Raw genomic sequence first — 26,316 nt, forward strand, 5'->3', positions numbered from 1 at the left:
ACCTGAAACAACATAACATAAACAACGTAAGCACGAAGCTTAGTGAGTTCCCCAATATACACCTTACACAATTACGCCTTCCGGCCCGGACCTTTCGGTCCACATACATTGCCTTCCGGCCCGGACCTTTCGGTCCACATAACATTGCCTTCCGGCCCGTAACATAATCGCCTTCCGGCCCATAATATATTTCGCCTTCCGGCCCGTATTGGATTGCCTTCCGGCCCATAGTATTTTGCCTTCCGGCCCACGATAGTATAAAACATAACACAGGTAACATAATACACATAACACATAATCATACATCATACCGTCCTTTCTACCACATAGAGTCTCGCCTTCCGGCCCGTATAAGCATACATCATATATAAGCATACAACACATATAAAGCATCTACCTCTCTAGCCATAGCATAAATATAACACATACAACCTTCCGGTCTCACAATCAAACCCATCCGGGTGAAGTATAGTGAGAAGACTCACCTCGCGGTCACTGGAAGATAGCAACTCCTGAAATCCCTTACACTTGATCCTCCGAGCTACAAGCTCCCTGTCACATCATATGTCTCTTATTAATACTTCTATCTTCCTCATTAGTTGACCCTAAGAAATCACACCAGTCAACTCTAGTCAACAGTCCGCTGTCAACTCGACTGGACTCGGCGAGTTCCCTGGCGACTCGGCGAGTCTGGTCGTCCTTCATTCCTCTAAGATTCCCTTCTACTCGTCGAGTACTCTCTTTGACTCAACGAGTTACTCCTGGAAGAATCGCGGGGCCACCCCGACTCTACTCGCCGAGTCTGAAGAACAACTCGGCGAGTCCCAGTAAATCTTCAAGCTACTCGCCGAGTCTGATCATCCGACTCGGCGAGTCCACGCCATGCAGTCGATCGAACTGCTTCCTGAGATACATATTTTCCCGAATATACAAACATGGATCCTTCTGGACCTCTAAGGGTCCTAATACAAGGTTATAAATGTTGAATAACAACACAGCAATCCATCTAATCTCTAAATGGGTTTCACAAACCCTAAATCCGTGCACACTTTCACATAGCAGTAAATAATCCGAAAGGTTACCTGAATCATGCACTCTCAGTGTCCCCAAGACTCAAAACGTGATTCCCTTGCTGTCCCATTAGCCAAAACCTTCTCCTTCTCGAACAATAACTTCCTCAATTCACCAATGATCTTCAATCCTTGTTCTGGATGCCCACAACCGTTTAGGGTCCTCCTCAATCGGCCAAAAGACGTGAAATGACGACATAACAACCCTTTTATACGACCCAATACGAAACGGCTAGGGTTTCCGCTGAACAGCGTCGACTCGCCGAGTCCATACCTGGACTCGTCGAGTCCAGTCGCGAACCCGCGACCAAATCTGCGACCCTACTCGGCGAGTCTGGCTCCCACTCGCCGAGTCTCCCCTTTAAAACACCCCAAAATTGCAATTTAACAATACTTGAGATTTTGGGCTGTTACAGCCACTTTGCATGCAACGACTTTCAAAGCAACATGCCCTATTATGAAACCCCCGCTCCTCAAACCGGTAAGAGGAGAGACCCTAGTAAGATCCACACACGTGTGCTTCCCTCCTACCCATCCAAAGACCAAAATGTCAGTCGGCCTGAGTATGGATCTTCTCTCATGTGGGTCCGTCAAAAAGTTCACTAGCGCTTCTTTCTTCGTAGAAATACCAGCACGGCGACAAGCATGAACGAGAACATCCCTAACCACATCATGTCTGTACTTGAAACCAGGGAGCTCTCTACAATGAACTGTATGTTCCCCAAAAGTGTCCAAACATGCCTTGCGGCAAATTGGGCATATCTCGTCAGTTAGGAATAGAGGAATCATGAGGCGGTAACGAAGGATGGTTCGGTACTCCACAGGAGACATATGTTGTCTGAGGCCATTAATAGGGATTGTTAGCAGAAAATCTTGTGCATGAGGTGCCCGAAGACACTCAAAAATTGCTTTCTATCTAACAGTCATATCGAAGTCGACTTCCATATCTTCGACAATTTTGCTAAAAAGCGCACATGCCAATGCTTTTTTGGATTTAGGGGGAGGGGTGTCCTTATTACTGAAACTGCTACAGTCGAATCCTGGAATCATATCGCGAAGAAGAGTCATAGCACAAGGTAATCGGAGTCCATACCACATATTCCACTATCACGTAAGATGTGGTCATGTAATGCCCAAGATTGGGCCCTCGAGGCTACAAATGCGTAGGAAGAAACCTCGTATGTCGTGTACAAACCCAACCCACTAAAATGAATAGGTAAGGAAGTCAGGCGTCACTGAATGTCTCCAAAGAAGGGGGCCTCCACATACCACCATATCCTCGATAGACCTGAGCAATCCTTTGTCAAAAACACAAAGTTTCTTCTTCTATGTGCACCAGTTGACATGTCCTTAAACCAAAGAAAAGTTTTGCAATGCCCATACATGATCGAAGAAAAAGGAGCTCACTCTGCGGGTCACATAGTTGTGGAAGAAGACCCATCAAATCAACAGCATTGACCGCTCTCTTCATGGCCATCTTTCTAATAAACATGTTGTCTCTGCTAACAGCCCCCCCCCCCCCCCCCCAAGGAGCTTCACCCCCAAAGAAGGTCTCCTTATATCCATTGGGAATAAATCGGCATGAAGATTCCTAGTTCCTACCATCACAGGAGGGCCAAAAAATCTCTGTTTTCTTAATGTTCAATTTAAGACCCAAGCCTGGACCATTCACCCGAATAATGTTCAACACTGTAGCCACCTCCTCTGAATCCCCAATAACAGTCCCATCATCTAGATGCCAAGCATGGAGAAGGAGCTTACAATTGTCTATAACCTTGTGCACAAGCGGGTACAAACCGAGGGGAAAAAAAGAGGTCCCAAGGGGTTGCCTTGCTGCACCCCAATGGCTGACCATATATGTTGGCCTCCAATATAAAGTTCCGCTGCTTACCCGTACAATAAATTCACCCACAAAGAAATAGAAGGGCACATCCTTTTAACCTCGTGGAGCAAGGCTGATCTATCCACCAGGTTAAAAGCATTCAAGAAATCCACTGTCAGCATTGCAAGAGACCCATCAGCGTGGTGTTCACTCAACACCTTATTAGCACTGTGTAACACAGCCTCAGCACCCTTGGACACACTAACCCCGAACTGAAAATCATTAAGGTATTTGGCCATTTCTTTACCCACGTCTTTCATGGCAACCTTGGAAACCAGACGTCTACATATAATGCCTACTGTAACTGGACGGATCCCGTTGTCAGGTTTAATCAGAGGCGTGAGAGAAGCGGATGCAACAAACTCTGCCAAAATGGTTGAACATCTTCCCGCTAACCATAAACTAACAACTAAAGTGATAGCATGTATGAGATATGTGGTTATAGTAGACCTTTCTCCATAAAGGGCATCCAGGAAGTTTTAAGCCCCCAAGCCATCTCTCCAGCATGAAGTTCCTTTAAGGAAAGATTTGATGCAACCAAATACATAGTCAGAGTTTGCTACAAGGGGAGGTTCAGAAGTTATGGGGCTTGGCATGGATGGGGGTGGCTTGAAAGGGTGTTTTTCCTCCACACCTTTAATAGTATCACCATTGTATGGAGCAACACCCAATGACCATAACACTTTCACTGATGCGGTAAAATACCCATATGCAACCTTACGGAGGCACTGCCTGATGTTGGTGTTACTTAATGTAGACTCATTCTGAAGGATGCCTCCACCCTGTCCCATGGCCCCAACCTTAGGATTGTCTAACATATTTTAAACTAACTTCCTGATACCATCCTCTTTCCCCCATGTATCCAAGGCCTTCAAGATGGAGCTTTGTTGTAAGGATTTTCTATTCCCATACCTACATTCTTGTTTATTTTTAGGCCTAAACACCTACAGTGTGTAGCGAGGAAGAAATAACAAACAAATCCATGCATCAACCGAGCTAGGTTGGGTAATCACCTTGTAAAGAGCAGTTTTCAAAGCCTGAGAGAAAACAAGGCAGAAACTATGGGGATATTTTTTACAGTAGTGATAGGCTCTTTAAAAACACGATCAAAGAGCCCAACATCAAAAACCAAACCTCCAAGAACATTTGTCACAAAATTTTTAATAAACGGCTTTAAAATACTCAAAATGTAACGACTCGAGCTGTCATCCCCTGTAATAAAACTTTCACGACCCTCTAGGTGATGACAATAACGGCTAACAGCATGCAAAGCTATACACTTCCCACACATCCATTGACCAAAATCCTTCAAATTTTCTTCCACTGCCAGAAATAAACCAACATCACTAGAAAGAGCTTCACGTAAAACACATTTACGATCTTCAGTAGGTAGATGATGCCTATTGATGTGTGAAATCATACCAATCCCTTTACTTCCCACTTCACTGTTTGTGCAACAATGGAAGCTTCTGAACGGGCACAGACAAATATCACTCGAACTTATAGAAAAAGAAGCCATACAAGAGAACAAGCCTCAAGATGAAGCTTAAGCTATGAATAAATATTTAACAAGGAAGGGAAAGAAATGGCACACCAACACACTTTTGGTGTGCACAAGGAGCATCCAACTAAGCAAACTACATTATCTTGAACAATAAAGCTGCAACAAGAGAAAAACTGGTTTGGATATTTTATCAAACACTTGGTGGGAAACAAAAATAGCTTCTTGGAATTTCATCTTCTTCCATTGAAACATCACCCATCTAATCTAGTATCTCACAAGGATCCAAAAATCAAAATAGAGAATCGAGATTGAGAAGCATCATTTCTTCCATTGAAACTGCACAACGTTTTTCACTTGAAATTGTTTGGGAATAACTTGAAACTGTTTGGGAATAATTGGTCTTCATTTCCAGAAAACAATCCACATAAATTGCATTTAATCTAACCTCCACTTGATGAAGTTGGTTGTAGCCATAACTAATTAAAATCTGCCCTCAATTCCTTAAATTGAAATAAATGGTCGGATAGAATGAAACTGTTGTGTTTAGATGCAGGAAAGCACTTTCAATGGAGAAAAAATCATTGGAAACTACACACGGGAGCTTTTTTGAGCAACTCAAAATTGAAATTGGTTTTGCCCATGCAATCAAGTAAACGATTCATCCAACTGGTGAAAGAACTCCGCAAAATCATCCTTCAAATACATAAAGATTCAACCCAGATCATAAAATTGAAATGCTCATAATAGGTTAATATGTCATAAGAGGTTCATATAAACATTTTCCCCAAGATCATCTTCCATGTGAACTATATTACCCCATTTTGCAATAATCTTCTTAATTGCCACTTTACTCCAAGCATAGAGTGGTATCTCCTCCACATCAACCCATACCAATCTTTATGGAATCATAAAATCCCTATTCCAATGTCTTTTTTCCAATAACCAAGGATCTATAGTTTCATTCAAGATGAAATTATTTCATGCCTCAGACATTTTCAATTCAAGAATGACCTATAACCCATCGACATAACATAGATTAATATTATCGGACCCCTCATCCATGCAAAGCATTTCGAGGTTCGAGAGAGTCGAAAAAGTTCAAGCTTTTTCGAAGCATGCAAGATTAGCATCTTTGTCACTCGCTACAAAATCACCTGATTGAATTTCGATAATTGAGTCCTTAGCATCCCGACCCTTCAACCCCACCTCTACTATATCTACACTCACAACACTAGCATATGACATTCCATGTCAACGGCTCACACCCCATATGAGTAGATTTTGTGTACTTCATCCCCTTTCCATCCATATTGGTGAATGTTTGTTTCACTTCCCTTCCACTACGGGTAAACTAAGTAGTATATGTAAAAATCTTATAGTATCTAAACCAAGTATCACAATTTCTTTAGTAAATGATGCACGTCCCTAAACCTAGTGAACTTCACAAAACCAACATGTTTTCCCAATTTTGACATCTTTTTGGAAATAATGAAGCCAACCACGTTTCAAATCCTTCCAAACACCCCCAAAAGTTTTTTAATTATGTGAATCTGGAAAACTAGTAATATAGAAGGACTACGATTCAGAAATTACCTAATCAATATCATGGTTCGCATACTTCTTTCCTTTTCTCATCGCATGTGTCAAATCATCATCCCCCTCCACCGAGAATGCATACTACTTTTGTGGCCTTCTTAATCATCACAGTCTAGGAACTACCCCCCCCCCCTCCTCAATGTGGTTGGAATAAGCCACTGGTCATCAGAATTGTCATCCCAATCTCAGCATATAACAATTATATTTTTTGCATCTATATATGTTTTTTACTTTACAAATAAAATTTATAAGGCAACAACGTGTATTTTCAAAAATAAATTTGATTAGAAGATGTCATGAACGAATAAATCCTATAGACCATTGATCCAACTTTTGAACTCTTAATCAAACATTCTATATCGGACCATCTCTTTATGTAATGATGTTTACAAGCAATAATTTTAGGTTTGCATATATATCTACCTTAATCTTGATCATTATTTAATATGTTTTGGAGACATTTATTTCCCTCTTGAATTAATTAGACCGCTACCTAGGCTTTCACTAAAAATCATAGGGACACATACATCAATAGGGATACATTTGACAACAAGTAATCCAAAAAATTCTTATAATTATAACAAAAATCGATAAAATACAATGTATCTAATCAACAAATCTAACAACAAGGCAGTCGTAAACTTATATTGGTTTATTTTAGAATGGTGGGCCCCTTTAAAATTTATGTATGGGGTATTGATCATTTAGTTGTGGTTTCATGTTGTGGATTGATTATGATGAAATATTTAACCTATAAAGGTATTAGTTTTGACATTGACTTAATCCCCTTTATGTGTTGCACATACACGTAAGCGTATAAGGTATGACTGATGACATCGACTTACTTTTACTCATGTTTCGCATGTTTAGGTTCATTTATAAAAATGTAGGTGGTCATTTACTTGAAGCATTCACTATACACCTGAGGAGGCATGAGTGTCAACATCTGTCTCCCTCCTACTCCATCTTAATGGGATCTTAGGCTTTGTTGATGTTGTTGTTGAGTTAACATATAAAGGTGTATATATTGAGAGAAATTGGTGGGATAATTGGCCAATTTTATGATGAGCTACCTTAGCTTTGGCTATAGATTGAAGGTAAAGTCCATTGTATTGTGGTGTTGACATGTCCTAACTAAAATGAACGTTCACCATTTATGGTATTAATTGAAGGCGCAATCAAATGCACCATTGAATACCTTAATGTTTCCGTTCAAAAGCCATTCTTTTATCAAAATGCATATTTTAGTGATATCATGGCAATATAAAACTTATAATAGCAACGTACTTACATTTCTTTTAAAAATAATATCATGATACTATTCCTTACCCGTAATAACAACATACTTCAACTTTTTATGGATAATTACGATATATAACAAATAAAGTACATTTCCATATTCATAGTGAAATATAAATATGTTGTTATTATGGATAACAAATATAAATAAATTGTTATTATGGAATATAGGAGTGAGAATCGGTTCGGTTTTTTGGTTTCCTCGATTTGAAATTTTTTTTTAGTCCAATTCGAAAACCGAACCAAATGGAATTCAAATTCTCTAGTCCAAACCGAATTCCAAATTCTAGTTCAGTTTGGTTCGGTTTGAAAACCGAGGAAACCAAATATTAACTTAAAAATATTCAAACATAAATTAAAATGTTTTTAACATAGAAAACTAAAGTTGCAAACAGAAAAATCTAAAGTTCATACAAAATATCCAAAGAGTAAATGGGTTAAAATGATTTTTACTTTATAATTAATACTTTTTATTTAATATAAAATATAAAATATTTTTTTAATTAATTGACTTATGAAATTCGGTATTTCATTTCTGTTTGGTTTAAACTTCATGAGACCAAAACTCGAACCAAAAACCAAATTTACAATTCGGTTTGGTCTCGAACCAAACCAAAACCGAATTTGAATATAGTTTGGTTTGAAATCGATTTCGATTCGATTTGGTTTTTAGGTTTTTTGGTTCCGGACCAAATAATTCTCACCCCTAATGGAATATATATATATATATATATATATATATATATATATATATATATATATATATATATATATATATATATATACTAGCCGTTTACCCGCGCAAAGCGACGGGTGCGGATCAACAAAATGACATAAAAAATTTGTTAAACAAAATGACGAACAGATAGAGATTTCTTATACCTGGGCTATGATTAAACGTAAGACATTTTTGGGTTTATTCGATTTTAATAGAAAGAAAAACAAAGGAGGAGGTAGCGAGCATGAGAGAGAACCAAGGTTCTGCGGTCAATGGCAAGACATTCATGATAGACGAATGCTAGATCAATGTGCCTCTTCCAGTTTATATGAAATGCTTTATAACGTGTACATCGTGTTAGACCGATTTAAATGGATATGAAGAACACTTGGTCAAACTTTGACCCATTCAAAATATTATCATCATCTTATTTGACTTTTTCATTATTATTGACAGATTCAGTATTTAGCGATTCAATTGGATATGAGGAACACTTGGTCAAAGTTTGACCCATTCAAAATCTTATCATCATCATCTTATTTGACTTTTTCATAAATGTTGACCGGATAAGATTTAGTATTTACCGATTCAATTGGATATGAGGAACATTTGGTCAAACTTTGACCCATTCAAAATTTTATCATCATCATCTTATTTGACTTTTTCATAAATGTTGACCGGCTAAGATTTAGTATTTACCGATTCAATTGGATATGATGAACACTTGGTCAAACTTTAACCCATTCAAAATCTTATCATCGTCATCTTATTTGATTTTTTCATAAATGTTGACCGAATAAGATTTAGTATTTACCGATTCAATTGGATATGATGAACACTTGGTCAAACTTTGACTCGTTCAAAATCTTATCATCATCATCTTATTTGACTTTTTCATATATAACTCATTCAATTTGAAGATAAGCTTAGAAGACCTATTCAAAATCTATCTTTGACCGGATAAGATTTATTATTCTCCGATGCATAAAATTATTGTATATGATGCTTAAAAGCTTGTACTTTTTAAAATTCAGCAAAATCTAGTAAATGCTTTTTAAGATATATATATATATATATATATATATATATATATATATATATATATATATATATATATATATATATATATATATATATATATATATATATATATATATATATATTACGTTGCTATTAGTAGAAAAGACATGTAACTAGGTTGTTATCAGTTGTTATCATGGATAACAAAAGATAAGTAAGTTTATGTTATGGGTATAAAGTTGTAAGTAAAATGTTATTAAGGAAAATAGATAAAGTGATTTAATGGTATACGCACCATTTATGTGTACACAGTTAGAAATGCCCAATTATTGAATAAAAAATTTAAGAAATCGGTTAAAAGGGCTCGGTCCCTATGATGAGTTACCAAGACCAGGCACAAAAAAGCCCGCAACTAGGGACAGGTTAAAGGCATGCATAGGCCCGAGGTTTAAGCACCTCTAGGAAGAGGGGTACCAATAGACTGGGTTTTCTAGGCTTTTATGGACAATGGACCAATGGAGCAATCCCATTAACCGAAAATTGGGCTCTAAAAACAGATTGCATTGTAAATTTGTAGTAATTATCATAACAAGTAAATTAAATAATTGAGGTTTGCTCGTTATAACACCTTTAGTCCATGAGACTTATTTGTTGCACTGATTGATTCGTAGTAAATTAAATTTATAGGTCTTGATAGTTCCAACTAAACGGCATCTAGGACGCAATTTTCGGAGGTTTTGAACAAAAACAGAGGATATGTTTGTCGTAGCAAAAGTCTTCACATTTTACGTGCGTTACAAATCCTACATCTATAGAAAAAAAAAATATCTTACTCTTACATCAGTACATGTATACGAATGACAACCTCAATGTACAATTTCTCCAACAACCACATATGGACATGATTTACATCGGGATTAAATCTCGAAAGATATATAATATGAACAAAAGGGACACTAAATGTAGTCAGTTTTCTCTATGGGTGTGTATTGACCATTTGTTTGTGGTCTTGGAATATATATTTGGGGAGAAAAGCGTTACTATTAGCCAGCAGCTGCACGCCGAGCTGCTTTTGCTTTGGATACAGATTGAAGGTAAAGTTCTTCATATTGTGATGCTGATGTGTCCCAACTGAAGTCTATGTTCATCACTTTTTTCATCAACTCTTCCCAACCTTCACTATCATTTTTGTAGTATTTGAACGCTCTGTCAAATGCACCATTGAACGCCTGCATGTTTTTATTACATTTAACTTATCATAGATAAATTGGTACCAAAATCATTTTGGATAAGTAATATAAGGATATTGCTATTTACATGTTCATCGGGTGTTACGAATGTGAATCCATTTCTGAGTTGTATTGGAATCGTATCATCATCAACATCAAAAACACTAAAAAGAAAAAAGATTTCAAGGTTAAAAATTTAAAATTTTAAAATCCCAATATAATTATATTTAATCTTGGTTTTCTATATGAGGAAAAACAGAGACCTGTCATTTAGACCACCTGTCTTTCTAGCAACGGGGATTGCACCATATCTCATGGCTATCATCTGAAAACAACAATGAATTGTTTTGTTTGTTTATATATATTAATAAGGTATATATTTAATAATTAATATTATATTGTATTGTTGAAGAAAAATGGACCTGTGTCAAGCCACATGGCTCAAATATTGATGGGATGATGAACATGTCTGATGCTGCATATATAGAATGGGAAAGAGCCTCATCATACTTGAGAATCAGTCGAATATGTTCATGGGTTTGAAATTTCTTTGCAATTTCCTCGAATTCCCTCTACAAAACAAATCACTTTTAATTATCTCTCTGAAAAAACAGACAAATATTTTTCCTATAATTTTCTCTTTTGAAACTATCTTACATGGATATTTGGCACAGGGCTAGAACCAAGCAATACAAATTGTCCTCCCAATTCCAATGCTCTGTATATTGCATGCCTGATGAGATGCACACCTTTCTGTGGGACTAATCTTGTTATACATCCAACCTGAATGATATGCATATTTGTATTAAGAAGAAATTGATTTAAATTAAATATAGTTTTAAAAAGGTGTTGAAGGAGAAAAGAAAGTTACCAATGGCCTCCTACTATCAGATAAAGAGAGTCCAAGGTGTCTTCTTAAGGCATTTTTATTCTCAGATTTCCCCTCAAGATCACTGGAATTGTATTGGAAACTGAGATAGGTGTCAGTAGCAGGATTCCATGAATCAGTATCGATTCCATTCAGAATCCCTACAAACTTTTGAGAATGAGCATTAAGTGTTGCATGAAGCCCTTGTCCTCCCTGGATTTAACAAAAACAATTTCCTTAAATCCTTCAACCCTTTCAAATTACTAATCTGAAAGAAAATTGAGTGATTTTTAATTAAATATTATTATCCATACCTGTGAAGTTCGCACTTCTTGTGCATAAGTTGGGGACACTGTTGTTACAATGTTAGAGAACACAATTGCACCCTACAAAGTATGAATTTCTTAAATATTTTTTAAGCATTGGGAAGTATAAAAAGAAAGAGGGCATTAAAGTAAATTTACCTTAACAGGATTGAGTCTGTCGTGTGATGAGTTGTCCTGCATTCTGTCTGGTCTATTAAGGTGATGAATGTCAAGACCACAAGATGCTATCTCTGAAGCAGATGCAGTTCCTTGATACTCAAAGTTATGACATGTGAAACATATTCGAGCTGAATTTAATCCTTTGGGTGCATATAGATCCCAGTAGAGGGGTGCCTGAGTAATTATATAGAAAAGAATACTATCATTTTGAATCTTAATAGATATAACTATAATAAAAAAAATTAAAAAATAGAAAAATCATACAACAAAAGCAGTCTGCCAATCATGGCAATGGATAATATCTGGTTTTTTTCCAGATTGATGTAGCAGCTCAAGTGCTGCTCTGCTAAAGAATGAAAACCGCTTCAGATCATCAGGTTCACCATATGTTTTTCCTCTCCAAAAAAACTTAGCAGGGTGAAGAGGCTCGATAAAATAAACAGGAAGCCCTAAATTTAAAAAATTAAAAATTAAATAAAAAATACTGTTGGAATCTGCATCATATAAGCCATACAATTGCTTATGGTAATATGGTTGTCGTTTGTTACACGAGACAAGACAAGCTTTTTAGGACTTATTTAGATGATAAGGATGAGGACAAGGGCATTTACGTCTTTTTGCATATAGAAGAGATAGATAGCACATCATTGACATCAGTCCGAATACAAAAGTTGTCTTGTCATGTCATGTGTCATGTCATGTGATGTGATGTGTATGCATTATGCAAGATGGGAATATTCTGACCTTCAACAGTACCAATCCAGATTTTATTTTTGAACAAATGGCCATCAAAATATGACTCTACAGCTAAATCTAAAACCTGTAGAGAAAGAGTTAGACAAATAGATGAGTGAGTAGTCTATAAAAGTCTTCATTCTTCAAGCATGATGATAAGAAAAAAAAAAAAAAAAAAAAAAGGCATACCCTTAAATTTTGGATACTTTCATACTGCATGCAATCGTATTTAGGGAGAATTATTTCTACAAGATGTCCTTTCTTCTGTAATGCTTTACTAAGAGCAGACAACACATCACCTAGACCACCAACCTAATAATCAAAAACAAAAATTAGGCAAAAATGTAAGTTAATTTCAGAAATGCATATAGTTTTTTTTTTCTATTTTGGCACATTGTTAAATAAAGAGTTATATGCAAGAACTAACAATGTATGTACTTTGATTGTTTCAGTTCTTCCTATTACAATATTGTACTTTGAAAAATCTACCCAATTTTTTACAATATACGAGATTAAAATTATTATTATAATTATTATTAAAAAAGTTGCAGCCAACAAGAAGTTTTTACCTTAGCAACTGGAGCCATCTCAGCAGCAATATGAACAACATGCAATCCTGAACTACAATAAAAAGAAAACAATGATTTATACTAATAATAACATGCTGAAAATTTAAGTCATTAAATAAATAAATAAATAAAAATACCCGGATGATGAAGATGTTAATCTGCGAAAAGCAGCAATAATTTCACGCTCATTCTTTTCCTTACATTCTATATAAACATCATGAATCCTTCCATCTTTCTTCCATGTCATTTCCCTTAACAACTTAGCTTCATCTCCATGAATTTTCTTTTCAAGAAACCAAGCATCAAACATAAGCAATAAACGACTCCAAAATTCCCATGGCATATCCACTTGTTTACCCGATGCTTTTTTCTTACTTTCTTCTTTTAAATTGTCAAGTGTTTCTTGAAACTCCTTCACTGAATCTTGATATAATTGTACATAGGAATGTATTTCTGCATCTGATCTTTCGAGGCGTTCATCAAGTAGTTTTATTTTCTGTTGCATTAGATCGTTATATTGTTGTAGCTTTTCTGATGATAATTTGTAAATGTTGGCATCTTCAAGAGACTCTTCAAGTCTTTCAACTTTCTTTCGAAGCTCCTGGTTTTGTTGTAGTACTAAGATAGCTTGATCTGCTTGACTTGTTGACTTGTCAAGTAATCCTTGCAAATGCTCTACCTAAAACACAAGATTATTAAAATCTTATAAAAAAAATTATATATTTTATAAAATACGTTACAAATGTTTTACCTTATTCCAAAGGGTCTCACACTCTGATCTTAAAGTTGAAAGTTGAACACCATCTTGTTGGGAAACAGTGAGCTTGTATTCCAACTCCTTTATGGACAATTCCAAAACAGTGCGTTCATTTTCAAGCATTTCAACACGTTCGTCTGTTCTCTTGACATCCCTAAGTTGCTCTTTAAGGGTATTTAGGTCATTTTGCAGGGACATGTTTTCATTTCTTAATGAATTCAGCTCCTCACTTAAAGCACGGGTTTGTCGATCAGGAGATCGAAGAACAACAGCATCATGTGCTCCATTATTAGACATTTCAGATTGAAGTTTCTCTAAATGATCCTGTAAAAGCTCAACATGTATCTTATCTTGTGCAGCAACTCTGATTCTGGCATCAGTTTCAGCTAACCTCATTTCCAAATTATTGATTTCTCTTTGTAAGACCTCTTTTTCACTAAGAATTGTTTCCAAATCTTCAATTGCATTGATTCGGGCTTGGTTTAGGATATGAATATCTAGAAAACAATTAGACAGAAAAAAGAATTACAGGAAAATACCATGTTTTTTAATAATACTAAATAGAATTTATACTCAAGAGGAAAAAGATTGTACTTTTCTCTGCATTACGTATCATTCCTATTACATCCTGAAGATTTACAGTTGTAACCTCGCCCACTTTATCTGCACCAATAGACTGTTAAGATGAAAAATCAGATTATTAATAATAGAAACAGATGTAAGTTAGTTTCTAGTTCTTTATCACTTCAGGTTTCTTTCCTAATCCTATATACTCTGTTTAAAGCCTTTTGTTCAGATCAATACAGCTTCACCAAAACTACATCATTCAACTTAGAAAAGCTCAAAATAGCTGGAAACAGATGTAACAGCAATACCTAGGATAAAACCATCATATATGAATATTCTTGAGGCATACCGGGATCAGTTTGCTGCTTGAATTCTTATCATCAAAACGCTGAATTGCTACAACCTCATCAGAGGTAGATTGATGAGAAAAGTCATCTTCATTTTCTGAATCACTATTTTCATTGCCAGGTGTCATGAGATTATCATTTTGGGGAATCTGTGCAGGGATGATTTTCTTTGCTTGTGGTCTCCTAGGTGGTAAGCTGTGTCAGTTGGAACATATTGCACAAAATTAAAAGTCGTTACAAAGTAACAAAAAGTTAAGATACAACAATGCATACCAAGTACTATTCTTTTTTACTGAGGTAATGTATTGTAAACATTTTCCTCTATCATAACAGTTAATAAAAGTGTTGTTCCAGATTATTTTAGCAACTGTGGTTCAGTTTACCTAAACTCAACATGTCAATGAAAAATTCTAGAGGCAACAGGATTTTAACAACTTTCTATAAAGTAATAATTATTGGTTAATTTGGTTAGATTTCAATTTCTCAAACAAAGTGTGATCCCTAATTCGATTACCAACAAATTCAGTCATAAACGAATCAAAGCACAATGCAAGGTCTAAACACCAAAATCATTGATCAACGTGAAGTTAAAACAATCATGTTCAATTATAATATAACATAGAACTAGATACAATACGCTTGCTGTCCATTTAATATTCCCAAATTTATCACCTTTCTCGAAACAAGGGAAATAGTAATTCATAGTCCAAAATCAGAAATTTATCTCGAAATCGAAAGAAATTACATAAGAAACAGTGTTTTCTTCGACAACGCAAAAACGAAGCAGTGAATAATACCTGGAGTTACGTTGACGTATCTTGCAGGAAACTGTAGCAAACCGAGGAGAAGGCAAAGAGTAAAACCGCACATTCAAATGCTTACAATCAAGCACTGTACAACAGCTCCATTGATGGCTCAAAAAACACGTCGATAGCTTCCCCGCCATGGACGGAAAAAGAAGAAAAAGTTCTCCACTGTGTGAATTTATGTGTTATTAGGGGAAGACGAACGGAAAAGGGTGATTTTATCTATTTCATTTTCAGGTGGTTTTAAATAAATCTCAGAAAGTAATATTCATGTGCGTGAGTGTGTAGGTTGTACTGACACGTGTACGTATGTGATTGTGTTGTAGGGTTGGGGGGTTCATCCAACGGTAATGAAGCGAATAACTTGGAGATTTGGACATCGAGGTGGTGTAGTTTAGATTTTTTCCGGATTGCTTTCGAAACATAGAATAGAACGTGCTTTTCCGCGGTTATGAAGCAGTGATTCAGTGCGGGGTTGCGTAGGTAGGAGATACGTGTGGCGGGATCTGAGGTGATGATAGAAAAAATAGACTTGATCGGACGGTGGGGAAACGAAGATTTAAGGGTTGGGTGTATATTACAAAATTGGATTTTTATGAATTATGTGTTTCTAATCTCAAGAATATACGAACGGGGCTCTTTCCACACAAGCAGATCCAAAGTGAAAAGAAAGATGATATATTTAACACAGCATTTTAAGTTTGGTCCTTTTAGTTTTTAAAAAATGGCATGTTCAGGATAACTATAAATACATCTACGTGATCAGTACTTATAGTTTCTAACTTGTTTACGTGATCACGGGTTCGCAGGTTGGAAACCTCAACCCAACCCAACTCATATAACACGTTTAAGTATATGCGTTAGTGTATCAAACCCAACCTGCATAACCCATTTAATAAATAAGAAACACATTTTCAAAAAATAATGTTTTTCAACATAAAGTTATTTACATCAAAATAAATAAATAATCAAATAAAGGTTTTCAAGTAATAAAGTCATTAACATCCAAATAAAATTGAAAAATAAAACATTCATATAAAGTGCAATTATTCAAGGGAAAATGTCACTGTAACCCAACGAACTTTCAGATTTTGGTTTAAATGGTCCCTTGTGATATTTTTTGCATTATAAGGGAACGAATTCAGGTTTTCTGGATTTAAAATGCCATTACCAAGAATATGAAGGGGTCACCCGGTGAACCCCTTCCTTTTCATCATGTACCATTAGACAAGTAGGTCACTTCACTTGCCACCTGTCTAAATATTTGAGACGCCATAATGACCCTCTATGGGATCGATGAATTTCTCTATATTTCAACCTCTATGAATTAGATCTAGGTCAAGAAACCCTGCCAAAAACGTGAATCGACTCCAACGTTTCGTTAACCTCCCGTGATTGTGATATCGAGCGTCCTCAACCAGATTTTTTACGAGCATATGATGGATAGGCCTTACAAGCCCTCAATTCAACATTGTAGTGTTCTTCTAAGAACCATTGCAGGCAACATTTCACCAAATTTGGATCTTGTTTTTCGGGTAGTAAATAAATTTGAAGCCACAGGAAACTCTCTTTCAAAAAGCATTTATGATGGTATTCATAGATCATTAACAAGTGTAGGTCAATTTGATGAAGCCAAGAAGATGACAGCCATGAAAGATGCAGGATACGAACCCGATAACATAACCTACAGCCAATTAATCTTTGGTCTATGTAAAGCCCGAAGACTAGAAGATGCAGCCAAGGTGCTCGATGAAATGCAAGCAAATGGTTGCAATCCTGACATCAAGACATGGACGATTCTAATCAAGGGACATTGTTCAACCAATGAAGTTGACAAAGCTCTGATCATTTTGGCTAACATGATTGAGAAAGGTTGTGAGGCTGATGCGAACCTTTTGAACGTTTTGGTAAATGGGTTCTTGAGTCAAAACAACGCCATTGAAGCACACCAGGTGCTTGTTGAAATGACCGAGACAAGACAGGTGGGGTGAAACCATGACAAGCGACCTACAAGAATTTGATCAAAAAACTGTTGTTAGAGAGGAAATTTGAGGAGGCCTTGAAGCTCCTAAGGCTGATCAAAAAACTGCTTGTAAGGACTATCCATCATATGCTCGTAAAGCTCTACTGCTTCTTTCTTGAACATTCAGGACGTTGGGTTTGATTTAGGCTTAATTTCATCTGGGTTTAGTTTTTAGTGGTGGGGGTTTGATTTAGGCTTAATTTCATCTTCCAGACATAAACACATGATCTTCATCCCCTGATCTCTCCCAATCTTGATCTGATTTGGGCGGTGGGGAAGGGTCAACTAGTGAGTGGAGGGGAGGGGAGGGCTTTTACCGGCTGGTGGCTGAAGTAGAGATGAAGCAGAGCAACGACAAAAGGATGCATCATCGTTGATGGTAACCAAAGCAACGATATATAGGGTTCAGTAAACAGGGCGGTCATAGGTTTCAAACCTGTGATGTTTTTTTCTGAAGTAATGGTGAGGTTTGATTTGGGTTTAATTTTGGCGGGGATACGTTCATCTTCATTTTCATACCCAAGATTAAAAAAAAAAGGCTTTCATTTATCTTAGAAAGAAAACCAGGGTGGAAGGAGGGAATGAGATGATATGAAGAAGGAAATAAGGGAAAAAGGTGGTGGGGACCAATATTTGTTGACTAGGACCAATATAGAGGTATATAATTACAAATCAACATATTATTTTCTATGTGGCACTCTTTTTGACATCAGTAACCTATTATTACAGGTAACTTGGCTAAACTAGCCGGTAAGAGTTGAATTTGTTCCCTTATAATGCAAAAAAATATCACAAGGGACCATTTAAACCAAAACCTGAAAGTTCGTTGGGTTACAGTGACATTTACCCATTATTCAAAAATATTTGAAAACCAATTAGATAATTCATTCATGCTAGAATTCTCATTTCTTCCTCAACACTGACTTTTTTATGCAAATTTAAATTTATGATCTTTTGAAAGCTACATAAATAATTTTATGTCTTCTATTATTTGTACTAAAAAGAACTCACCAAATGACAGATTCACATGGGGATTTACCGATTTAGAAAGAAATTTCATAGTGGGTATGTGGTAGTCGATGCATTGTTACTTACCTGTGGACGGAGGTGGGTCAATTTAGGGTCAGAGCGTAGCACAAGAGTGAGAGTGATCGATTTTTGTGTTTTCCGACTTTTTTCCCGTCAGTTGGTTGTATGAGAGCTAAATAGCCGACGATAGGTGGGATAGTAGGCGATCGGCGAATCGTCGATGAGCGAGTGAAGGTGTAAGGGCATGAGGACCGACCACCGGCCAGTGGTGGTTTGGTAGATGCGTTCTTTGTTCGTGAGGACCGGCCACCGACCAATGTAACCTTTTAACTCCAGCATGAACAAACTCTGTTAGATGAAGGGTGAAGTCTCTAGTGTTATTCCTTGATTCAGATCGAAAAACTATACAACACCACCAGATCTAAAAAAAGGATGGTGGGGGCGGTGGAGGTTTGATGAAGAGGGGTGCTTCTTGTCGGAGAGGGTGGCGTCTCATCTGGAATATTTGTATGTATGTGTGTATATGTGAGAGAGAGAGAGAGAGAGAGAAAGAGAAAGGGGGAGAGATGGGTGGGGGAATGGCATAGAAAAGAAGTATCTACCATTTTCCAGGGATGATGCGAGGAGAGGAAGTCGTGGGCTCTTTACACCCCGCTCCCGAGTTGTAGCAAAGAAAAGAAAGAAAAGAGAAAAGAAATAAGGAGAGAAAAGAAGAGAAAAGAAAGGAAAAGGGATTTCTCTTTTGTGCTCCCGATTTGGAGAGAAATGAAAGGAAAATTAAACATTTTGTTCTTTCTTTCCGAATCCTCCCAAATCGGAAGGAAAGTTAGGAGGGAAAATGATCCTTCCACTTCCTTCCTTTAATGAAACTCGGGAGCACAATTCTCTCTTGTTTTCCTCTCATTTCCTCCCATTTCCTTTCTTTTCTCTCCTTAAGTTCAACTCGGGAGCGGGGTGTTAAGGTTAGGGTAGTTTAGCTTTAAATATTAATTTAAATTAAGAAAGAAAACTAAAATTAATAAAAAGAACAAAGTAAGGGTATAATAGTAATTTAGATTAGTTATGAAATAAAATGGAAACATAAGGACCAATCATGCAAAAATTAAAACTATAAGGACCAAATACATAACACCTTTCATAAATATCCTAATCATGCCAATTTTTGCAAACCACATGACCAACAAAGAAATTTTATCTATATTTAAAACAAAGTTACACATTTTGTAATTTGTCTAAATTCATATTTTTAGTCCTAAGGCTAAACGATATGCATTTTACAAAGAGCATTGTGGCCACGGTGGCAACCAACCACGATCGTGCACATTGTGTGTGTCGTGATGGTTGTGGCATTGTGGAATGTGATCATCACCACAATTAAGAGCGTCCAATGAGAGAAGAATGATGATTTTTTCCTGTGACTGACCGTTAATTTTAACATGTGTTTTTTTTTCAAAATTTAAACACATTTTACCCCTAAAATACAACACTACATTTTACCCCACTTTCACACATAACTTCATTCTCTTTTTATACTTTTTAACACCACAAAGATGGAATTTTTTTACAAACTATGATCCGGATGATTGGATTTTATTGCAACGTTCTTTAATGTTGCTCAAAACATTGTCAATCAAGAGCACATAGGTGTTAGTAATACAAAACGATTGTCAATCAAGATCGGCAAGCTGCACATAAACTTTTAATACATGGTTTTTTTTGTTAATGATTGTCTTTATGATGATGCAACATTCAGTCGTCTTTATCATATTATTTGGGAAGTATATTAAGTATTAGTAATGTTTTAGAGTTGCATTATGAGTTTTTCCAACAACGTTTAGATGTTAGAGGTAGAATGTATTTTAAAATTATTTGACTGTTTAATATTTATTTTCTATGTTTGTTTTTATTTTATTTACTTAATGTTTTTATTTTGATTAAAAAACTAGTACTTTCATTTAGTATTTAAAAGATGCCAAGTGATAAATCTTGATATATGATATCTAGAATGAAAGTGTAATCGCTAGAATTAGAAGTATAATGCCCCAACTAAAAGTAAGATATCCAAATTAAAAGTACAATGCCTAAATGGTAAGAGTAAGAAATGATAATTTTGTTGGTATCTAGTATAACAGGATACTAACAACCTTAAATTAGTAATGGAATATGAAAACAATAAGTTGTTTCAAACTTACACCCCCTCTTCTTTAAATCTATTCATAATATACATTCTACACCCTCAACCAATTGGCAGAAGAGTACCTTACAAACACTCCTTATACCGCTATGCCACAGACCCTTTCTAGTTTCAAGACAATGAATGCAACAAATTAAACATTTACATATATTACAACACATAAGAATTTAAATGATGGAAGTCAAGAATTATAAGGTAAAGAAAAAAGGGAGATTATATGGGTTGTAGCTTCCAATCAAATTCTAAGTGGTTGCAATCGGTTGAGCCTTTCACCTTCTCTAGTGCTGCATTTCTATGTTGCAACAAATAAAGCCCTCCCTCATCCTTCGAGTTCCTTTTACGCCCCATTTTACGTGATATGTTCTTCCATTTAAACTCAAACTTGCATGCTACAACACAACAAAAGGCATGCATAGTACCAATGTTTTTTTTTTTAATTTTATAAATAACTAATATATAAAATATGATTATAAAGATGATTTATTAACATAATGATCCAATTTCTTAAGTATACTTTTAGAAATATTTAACCGTTTGGCATGTTACTTTTTTAACTAGTTTTGACTGGTTATTAATAAATTATAACCAAATTAATCTTATTTTGAGATTGTTTCTCTAAAAGGATCCAAAATGGTTAACCTGGCTTTTTGTTTTCTAAAATTTAACTAATTTATCTTTATCTAGCTAAAATGTTTTATAAAGATCAGATGATGTGGTTTACCATGTTTTAAGGCTACTCATCCAATTTTTTAAAGGAAAGATAACTTGACCTTTAAAACTTAAATGACAAAAAACGTATATGACACTTCAAAATAATTAATTGATAACAACTATTATTGGTGTCACTATTGTTTTGACAAACGCTTTTTAATGATATACCTCTTCAAAGATATACTCATTTTTATTTTGTATATTTAATAAGATAGATCCGTTAGTCAAGATCAAGAAACAATAAATATTCAAAAGACAACTATGATTAGGGGAGTAATTAAAATATTATTCCAATGGTAATAACCTATTGAAAGACTAAATGAAATAGTAAAAAAATGATGTAACAAACTCCTATTGAAGATGCTCAAGAACACAAAAGGACCAAATGCATAATATAAAAGAAGATCATAATAGATTAGAAGCTTACCTTCACTTTTACTCTCAAAACCTCGAATAAGGCATGCACAAATCCAAGGTCTTCCAGCTTGTGATGCTTTTGCACCACCTTTTAATTCACCATTATGTTGTTTCAAGCTGCAAAAAGGAGGTCAAATAAGCAAAATTTTACTAAACAAGATGATTGAATTGTATGCCCAAAATATGCATTGTAAACAGTTTAAATGCTTATTTATGCAATAATATTTCATTCTTTTTGCACAAACGAAAGATTGAGAATGAGTACCTGTATGAAAGAAAGAGAAACTATAATCATACAAACTTCTGTTTCCTCACAAAACAGAAGTTTAACCATTAGGGATTCAAATGTTCTTAACGCATCTCAAATAGATTATGTAACGAAATCACTAGTTGAAGCTAAAGATGATTACATAGTTAAATATGTGTGCAAGATAGCAAGTTGAAGTTTAGGGAATCCTGAGCAATAAAGTTATAATCTTGTCTCATTAATTCGCATATGCATTAAGTAAAAAAAAAAATTAAAAAAAAAAAAAAAAAAAAAAAAAAAAAAAAAAAAAAACCGAACATATAAAGAAGAACAATTGTCCTGATTTAGGTCATAATTGGTTGGGTTGCTGTGAAAAGAAATAAAACACTGCAAGTTATACATATACATGGATTTCCCTTGAAGTGTAATCAAAGGGTAATATGATTCCTCCTTCTCCCTGAACCTTTAATCCCTACTGAAACTTAAATAAATAAATAAATCAAGATCCCTGTTTTTATAATTCCAGTCGTTTCCAAGTTATTCCTGCATTTCCAAAGCATATTGGTAACCCCATTGATTGAACTCGGACCTTTTTTTACCAGAAATGAAGAAAGGGTGGAAATCTATGGAATTTCTTCAATTTTACAGATTTTCAGATATAAGCAAACCACAGAGCATAAAGACAGATAGAACGGGGGTTTACCGGCGAGAAAAATTGGTGGTGACGCCAACGTAAGTTTTGATCGGTGGATTAGTCGATAAGATTAGATACACCGACCAATTAGGTTGCTTTGAGACCACCGACGGCGAGGGATTGGAGTTTGATGATGATGGTGATGAAGATGGAAGTCTGATTGAAGGTGATTTTGGAAGCTGAGAATGTGGTTTGATGGATCGGAAGGTTGTGGACAGTAACCTCGTCATTCATACAAATTGGAACTGCTGCTTTCATACCATCTCAACGAACAGATCGTTGCAGTCTAAATTTAGACCTGGAGCGGGTTTTTTTTAGCCCCATGAAAAATTAATGGATCATATTTTATTATTTGTTCTATCCAATCCATTCTCATCTAGAAATATAAAGTTATTATTTATAAGCTATAATACATTTATCAATATTCACGTATAAAAGTTAAGGAGTTAGACTGTTAGACGTTCCGTCTCAACTTCTGGTTCGGTTCCTAATAAAAATGGTCGATTGTAGTCCTCCCAATATAATCGACTCTATAATCTTTGAAATCGGCTATGAAATCAATATTCCACAAACAAGACTCAAGAGAAACAAGAAAAAAGGCTTCAATCAAGATTCAAGAACAAGAAGAAAAGGTTGCAATCGTGATCAACATTAATTCCACAATCCACAATTAAGTTTGTTTTCTAACATTCTAATATAATCAACTCTAGAATATTTGAAATTAACTCCAATTGTGTGTTATCTATTGAAATCGACTCCAATAGACTATAGTTATAATTAATTTTGATTTTGGAATGAATGTTGTTTGGTTTTAGCGATCATGTTATATGTGTTTTAATGCATAATTATAGCATAAACTTAATATCGAAAATGGGTCGGGTTGAAATCCGTTGATCATGTGGGTAGGGGTATGGGTTTAATCATTTAAAACCTTGCCGCTTACGGGTCGGGTTTGGATCATCGTTTGAAAATTGCTTAATGGATTTGGATCAAGGCCGATCCGCTTCAAACCCACTCCATTTCCAGCTCTATCTACATTATTATTAGGGTAAGTTACTGAAATAGTCTTTATGGTTTAGGTTGTTGCATGTTGGTCCTTAAGGGTGTTGGGTATGGGCAACGCCCTATAGGAGTTTTTGGGCGTTATAACGCACAAACACCGCTCCCCTTCACCGTTTTTGGGCATTATATGCATGTCGTTGCTTCACATTGTCACCATCATTTAATGTCGTTTCTTTGTTTTTAAATTCGTATTCAAATACATCCAAAGGTTTGGGTGAACTGTATTTGTGGAATCATAGTCTTGGATACATGAATAAGAAATGCATTACCAAGTATCCAGTTGGATTGGAATTTGGATATCATTTGACATCGAGTCTCATGATAAATGCAAGTATTGTTTATCAAGATAGATGATGAATACATCACAGGGTGATAAGAATATTTGTTGGAAGTAGTTTGCACTAATGGACCATTCAGATTAACCACGATGCATGGTGAGACCAACTTCGTATGAACATGGGTCTGGAACCTTGATGTTCAAAACTCTTATAAAGTGAAGTTGAGAATCATTTGGGCAATAGGATGAGACACTCGTAGTGAGAATCTTAGTCCAAACTTTATCGATCATCTAAGAAATTGTGAAAGAGTCTTATAAGCTATCTCCACCCAGAACACTACCACTAGGGAGTGTTAGTTGGATAGAGACACAAATCATTCATTGATTTTGTACTAGATGAGTCGCACTATGCATACTAACAATTTATGGATTGTACCATGAATAGTGTTACAAGAAGTCCTTTGGTCTTGTACCAACTAAGTAGGTTCAAGAAACACTATGATATGTGAAGTTGGATTCAATCCTTACTAGCACATATGGAAGTCTACGATTATGAGGCTTACGCTCTTCGTGAAGCGCTCGACAATCTAGAACTTAGAATAGAGATGTGTTATCTCGTTGGAGAACCCATCAAGCATTTTGGATAGTTGTTTAACAATATTTTTAGAACAAAGTGTATGTCGCTCGAAAGGCGGTCTCCCAAGAGAGGGAGCTAATTCCCAAAATGGCTAGTGGGAGCCATATTGATCTTGATAAGATTCGAGAGTCAACCAACGAAGAGCCTAAAGTTGGACCTAGCATTCAATTCGAGTTTGAAAGAGTTTTGAGGAAACTAACATACCTCCACCTCTTCCTTATAGATATGATAGAGGACGTCATACGCCTAGTTATATAAGAGTTTATATTACTGAGGTGAATGAGTAACTGTTATTGAGCAATCATAGTGTACCAACTATCAGAAGCTATGGTAGGCCCTAAAGGCTACAACATGGAAGGAGGACATGGAGAGCAAGGTTCAGTCCATGTATGTGAAAACTTGGTAGATCAAGCAATTGTCCGTAAGAAGAGACAAACATGGATAGGAACAAACACATAATCAAACCAAGATAGGTTGTGAAGGATATGTAAGCTTGAGAAGTTCCTTATAGACCGAAACAAGCATCTCGCAATTGGAATCTTTCTTTCAATGAGAAAAGTTCAAGGAGTTTGAATTTTCAGAAATAAAGATGAGCCGTATATATATATATATATATATATATATATATATATATATATATATATATATATATATATATATATATATATATGTGTGTGTGTGTGTGTGTGTGCACGCGCGCATGTGTGTGTATGTCAAAGCTAGTGAGAGTAATTGGAATCTTTGTTTCAATGAGAAAGTTCAAGGAGTTTGAATTTCGAGAAACATAGATAAGTCGTATAGATGTTAATGCTAGTATGAGCATTGTAGTGACGCTTATACTGTACATAGATAATGTACGATTCATACGAAACTATACTCTAACTTAGCAAGTGTAAAAACTTGGCTTGGTATGAGAATTGTTTCGCTATGATATACATGGGAGATACAGGACACGTACATAATAAGGATCTATAGAGGTAGATCAAAGTGATTCGTTTGATTAAGCAAAGTACATGGAATGTTGAGGAAACTCGACATGTAGAACTTGGAAAGGTTTGTGCTTAATAAACATGGCATGACATTGAGTGATGTTAATGTCCTAGTTTTACTACTGAACTAGAGGTTATGAGTCATGTCCCACATGCTTTTGTTATGGGATTGATCATATATGCCATGACATGTACCAGATATGATGACTCGTATGCCTTGAGCATGACAAGTTGGATTAGATCAATTTGGAAAGAATCAATGAATCAATATCAAGAACATTCTTAAGTGTCCAATGAGGACATAGGAAATGATCTTGACAGTATGGAAGAGGTCATTGTAGAATATTACATTGATTCTAAGTTCCACACTGATAAAGACGATTTCGTTCACAATCGGAATTCATGATTTTATTGAATGGTGATGTATTGTTGGAAGAGTACCAAGTAATACACCATAGAGGATTTAACAAACTTAGAGTATACTGCAGTTGGTTAAATTGCAAAGAAAACAATGTGAATAAAAAAGATTCATTAGTGACATCCTTGTTGAAATTCAATCATTGATGGTCCTTTTGAAGTTTCTT

At 35.6% G+C, this 26,316-nt stretch overlaps 2 protein-coding genes and 1 pseudogene across 5 annotated transcripts; 1 reads left to right on the plus strand and 2 right to left on the minus strand.

Moving 5' to 3' along the window:
• Positions 1 to 9,846: 9,846 nt before the first annotated feature.
• Positions 9,847 to 15,699, minus strand: LOC111908062 (probable starch synthase 4, chloroplastic/amyloplastic). Of its 4 annotated transcripts, none has more exons than XM_023903896.3 (17): positions 15,444 to 15,699; positions 14,649 to 14,829; positions 14,327 to 14,408; positions 13,727 to 14,229; positions 13,113 to 13,654; positions 12,976 to 13,027; positions 12,596 to 12,718; positions 12,416 to 12,491; positions 11,936 to 12,120; positions 11,651 to 11,845; positions 11,501 to 11,572; positions 11,190 to 11,399; positions 10,976 to 11,101; positions 10,741 to 10,890; positions 10,582 to 10,643; positions 10,407 to 10,482; positions 9,847 to 10,318 (listed from the first exon to the last, which is right to left on the minus strand). In XM_023903896.3, the coding sequence occupies exons 1-17, from the start codon at positions 15,590 to 15,592 to the stop codon at positions 10,133 to 10,135; spliced, it is 2,970 nt and encodes a 989-aa protein (XP_023759664.1). In that variant the 5' UTR covers positions 15,593 to 15,699; the 3' UTR covers positions 9,847 to 10,132. The 4 variants fall into 4 exon arrangements, with proteins under 4 accessions (XP_023759664.1, XP_023759663.1, XP_042752171.1 ...); XM_023903895.3 differs by having other exon boundaries at positions 14,649 to 14,841; positions 15,444 to 15,695; XM_042896237.2 differs by lacking the exon at positions 15,444 to 15,699 and having other exon boundaries at positions 14,327 to 14,395; positions 14,649 to 14,788.
• Positions 15,700 to 16,840: 1,141 nt separating this feature from the next.
• On the plus strand, positions 16,841 to 17,594 carry LOC111908058 (pentatricopeptide repeat-containing protein At3g48250, chloroplastic-like; annotated as a pseudogene).
• Positions 17,595 to 20,630: 3,036 nt separating this feature from the next.
• On the minus strand, positions 20,631 to 23,097 carry LOC111908063 (structure-specific endonuclease subunit slx1). The gene is made up of 3 exons (XM_023903898.3): positions 22,777 to 23,097; positions 21,837 to 21,943; positions 20,631 to 21,087 (listed from the first exon to the last, which is right to left on the minus strand). The coding sequence occupies exons 1-3, from the start codon at positions 22,995 to 22,997 to the stop codon at positions 20,912 to 20,914; spliced, it is 504 nt and encodes a 167-aa protein (XP_023759666.1). The 5' UTR covers positions 22,998 to 23,097; the 3' UTR covers positions 20,631 to 20,911.
• Positions 23,098 to 26,316: the final 3,219 nt, after the last annotated feature.

This window comes from Lactuca sativa, chromosome 7 (genome assembly GCF_002870075.4).
Source record: "Lactuca sativa cultivar Salinas chromosome 7, Lsat_Salinas_v11, whole genome shotgun sequence".
Taxonomy (NCBI): domain Eukaryota; kingdom Viridiplantae; phylum Streptophyta; class Magnoliopsida; order Asterales; family Asteraceae; genus Lactuca; species Lactuca sativa.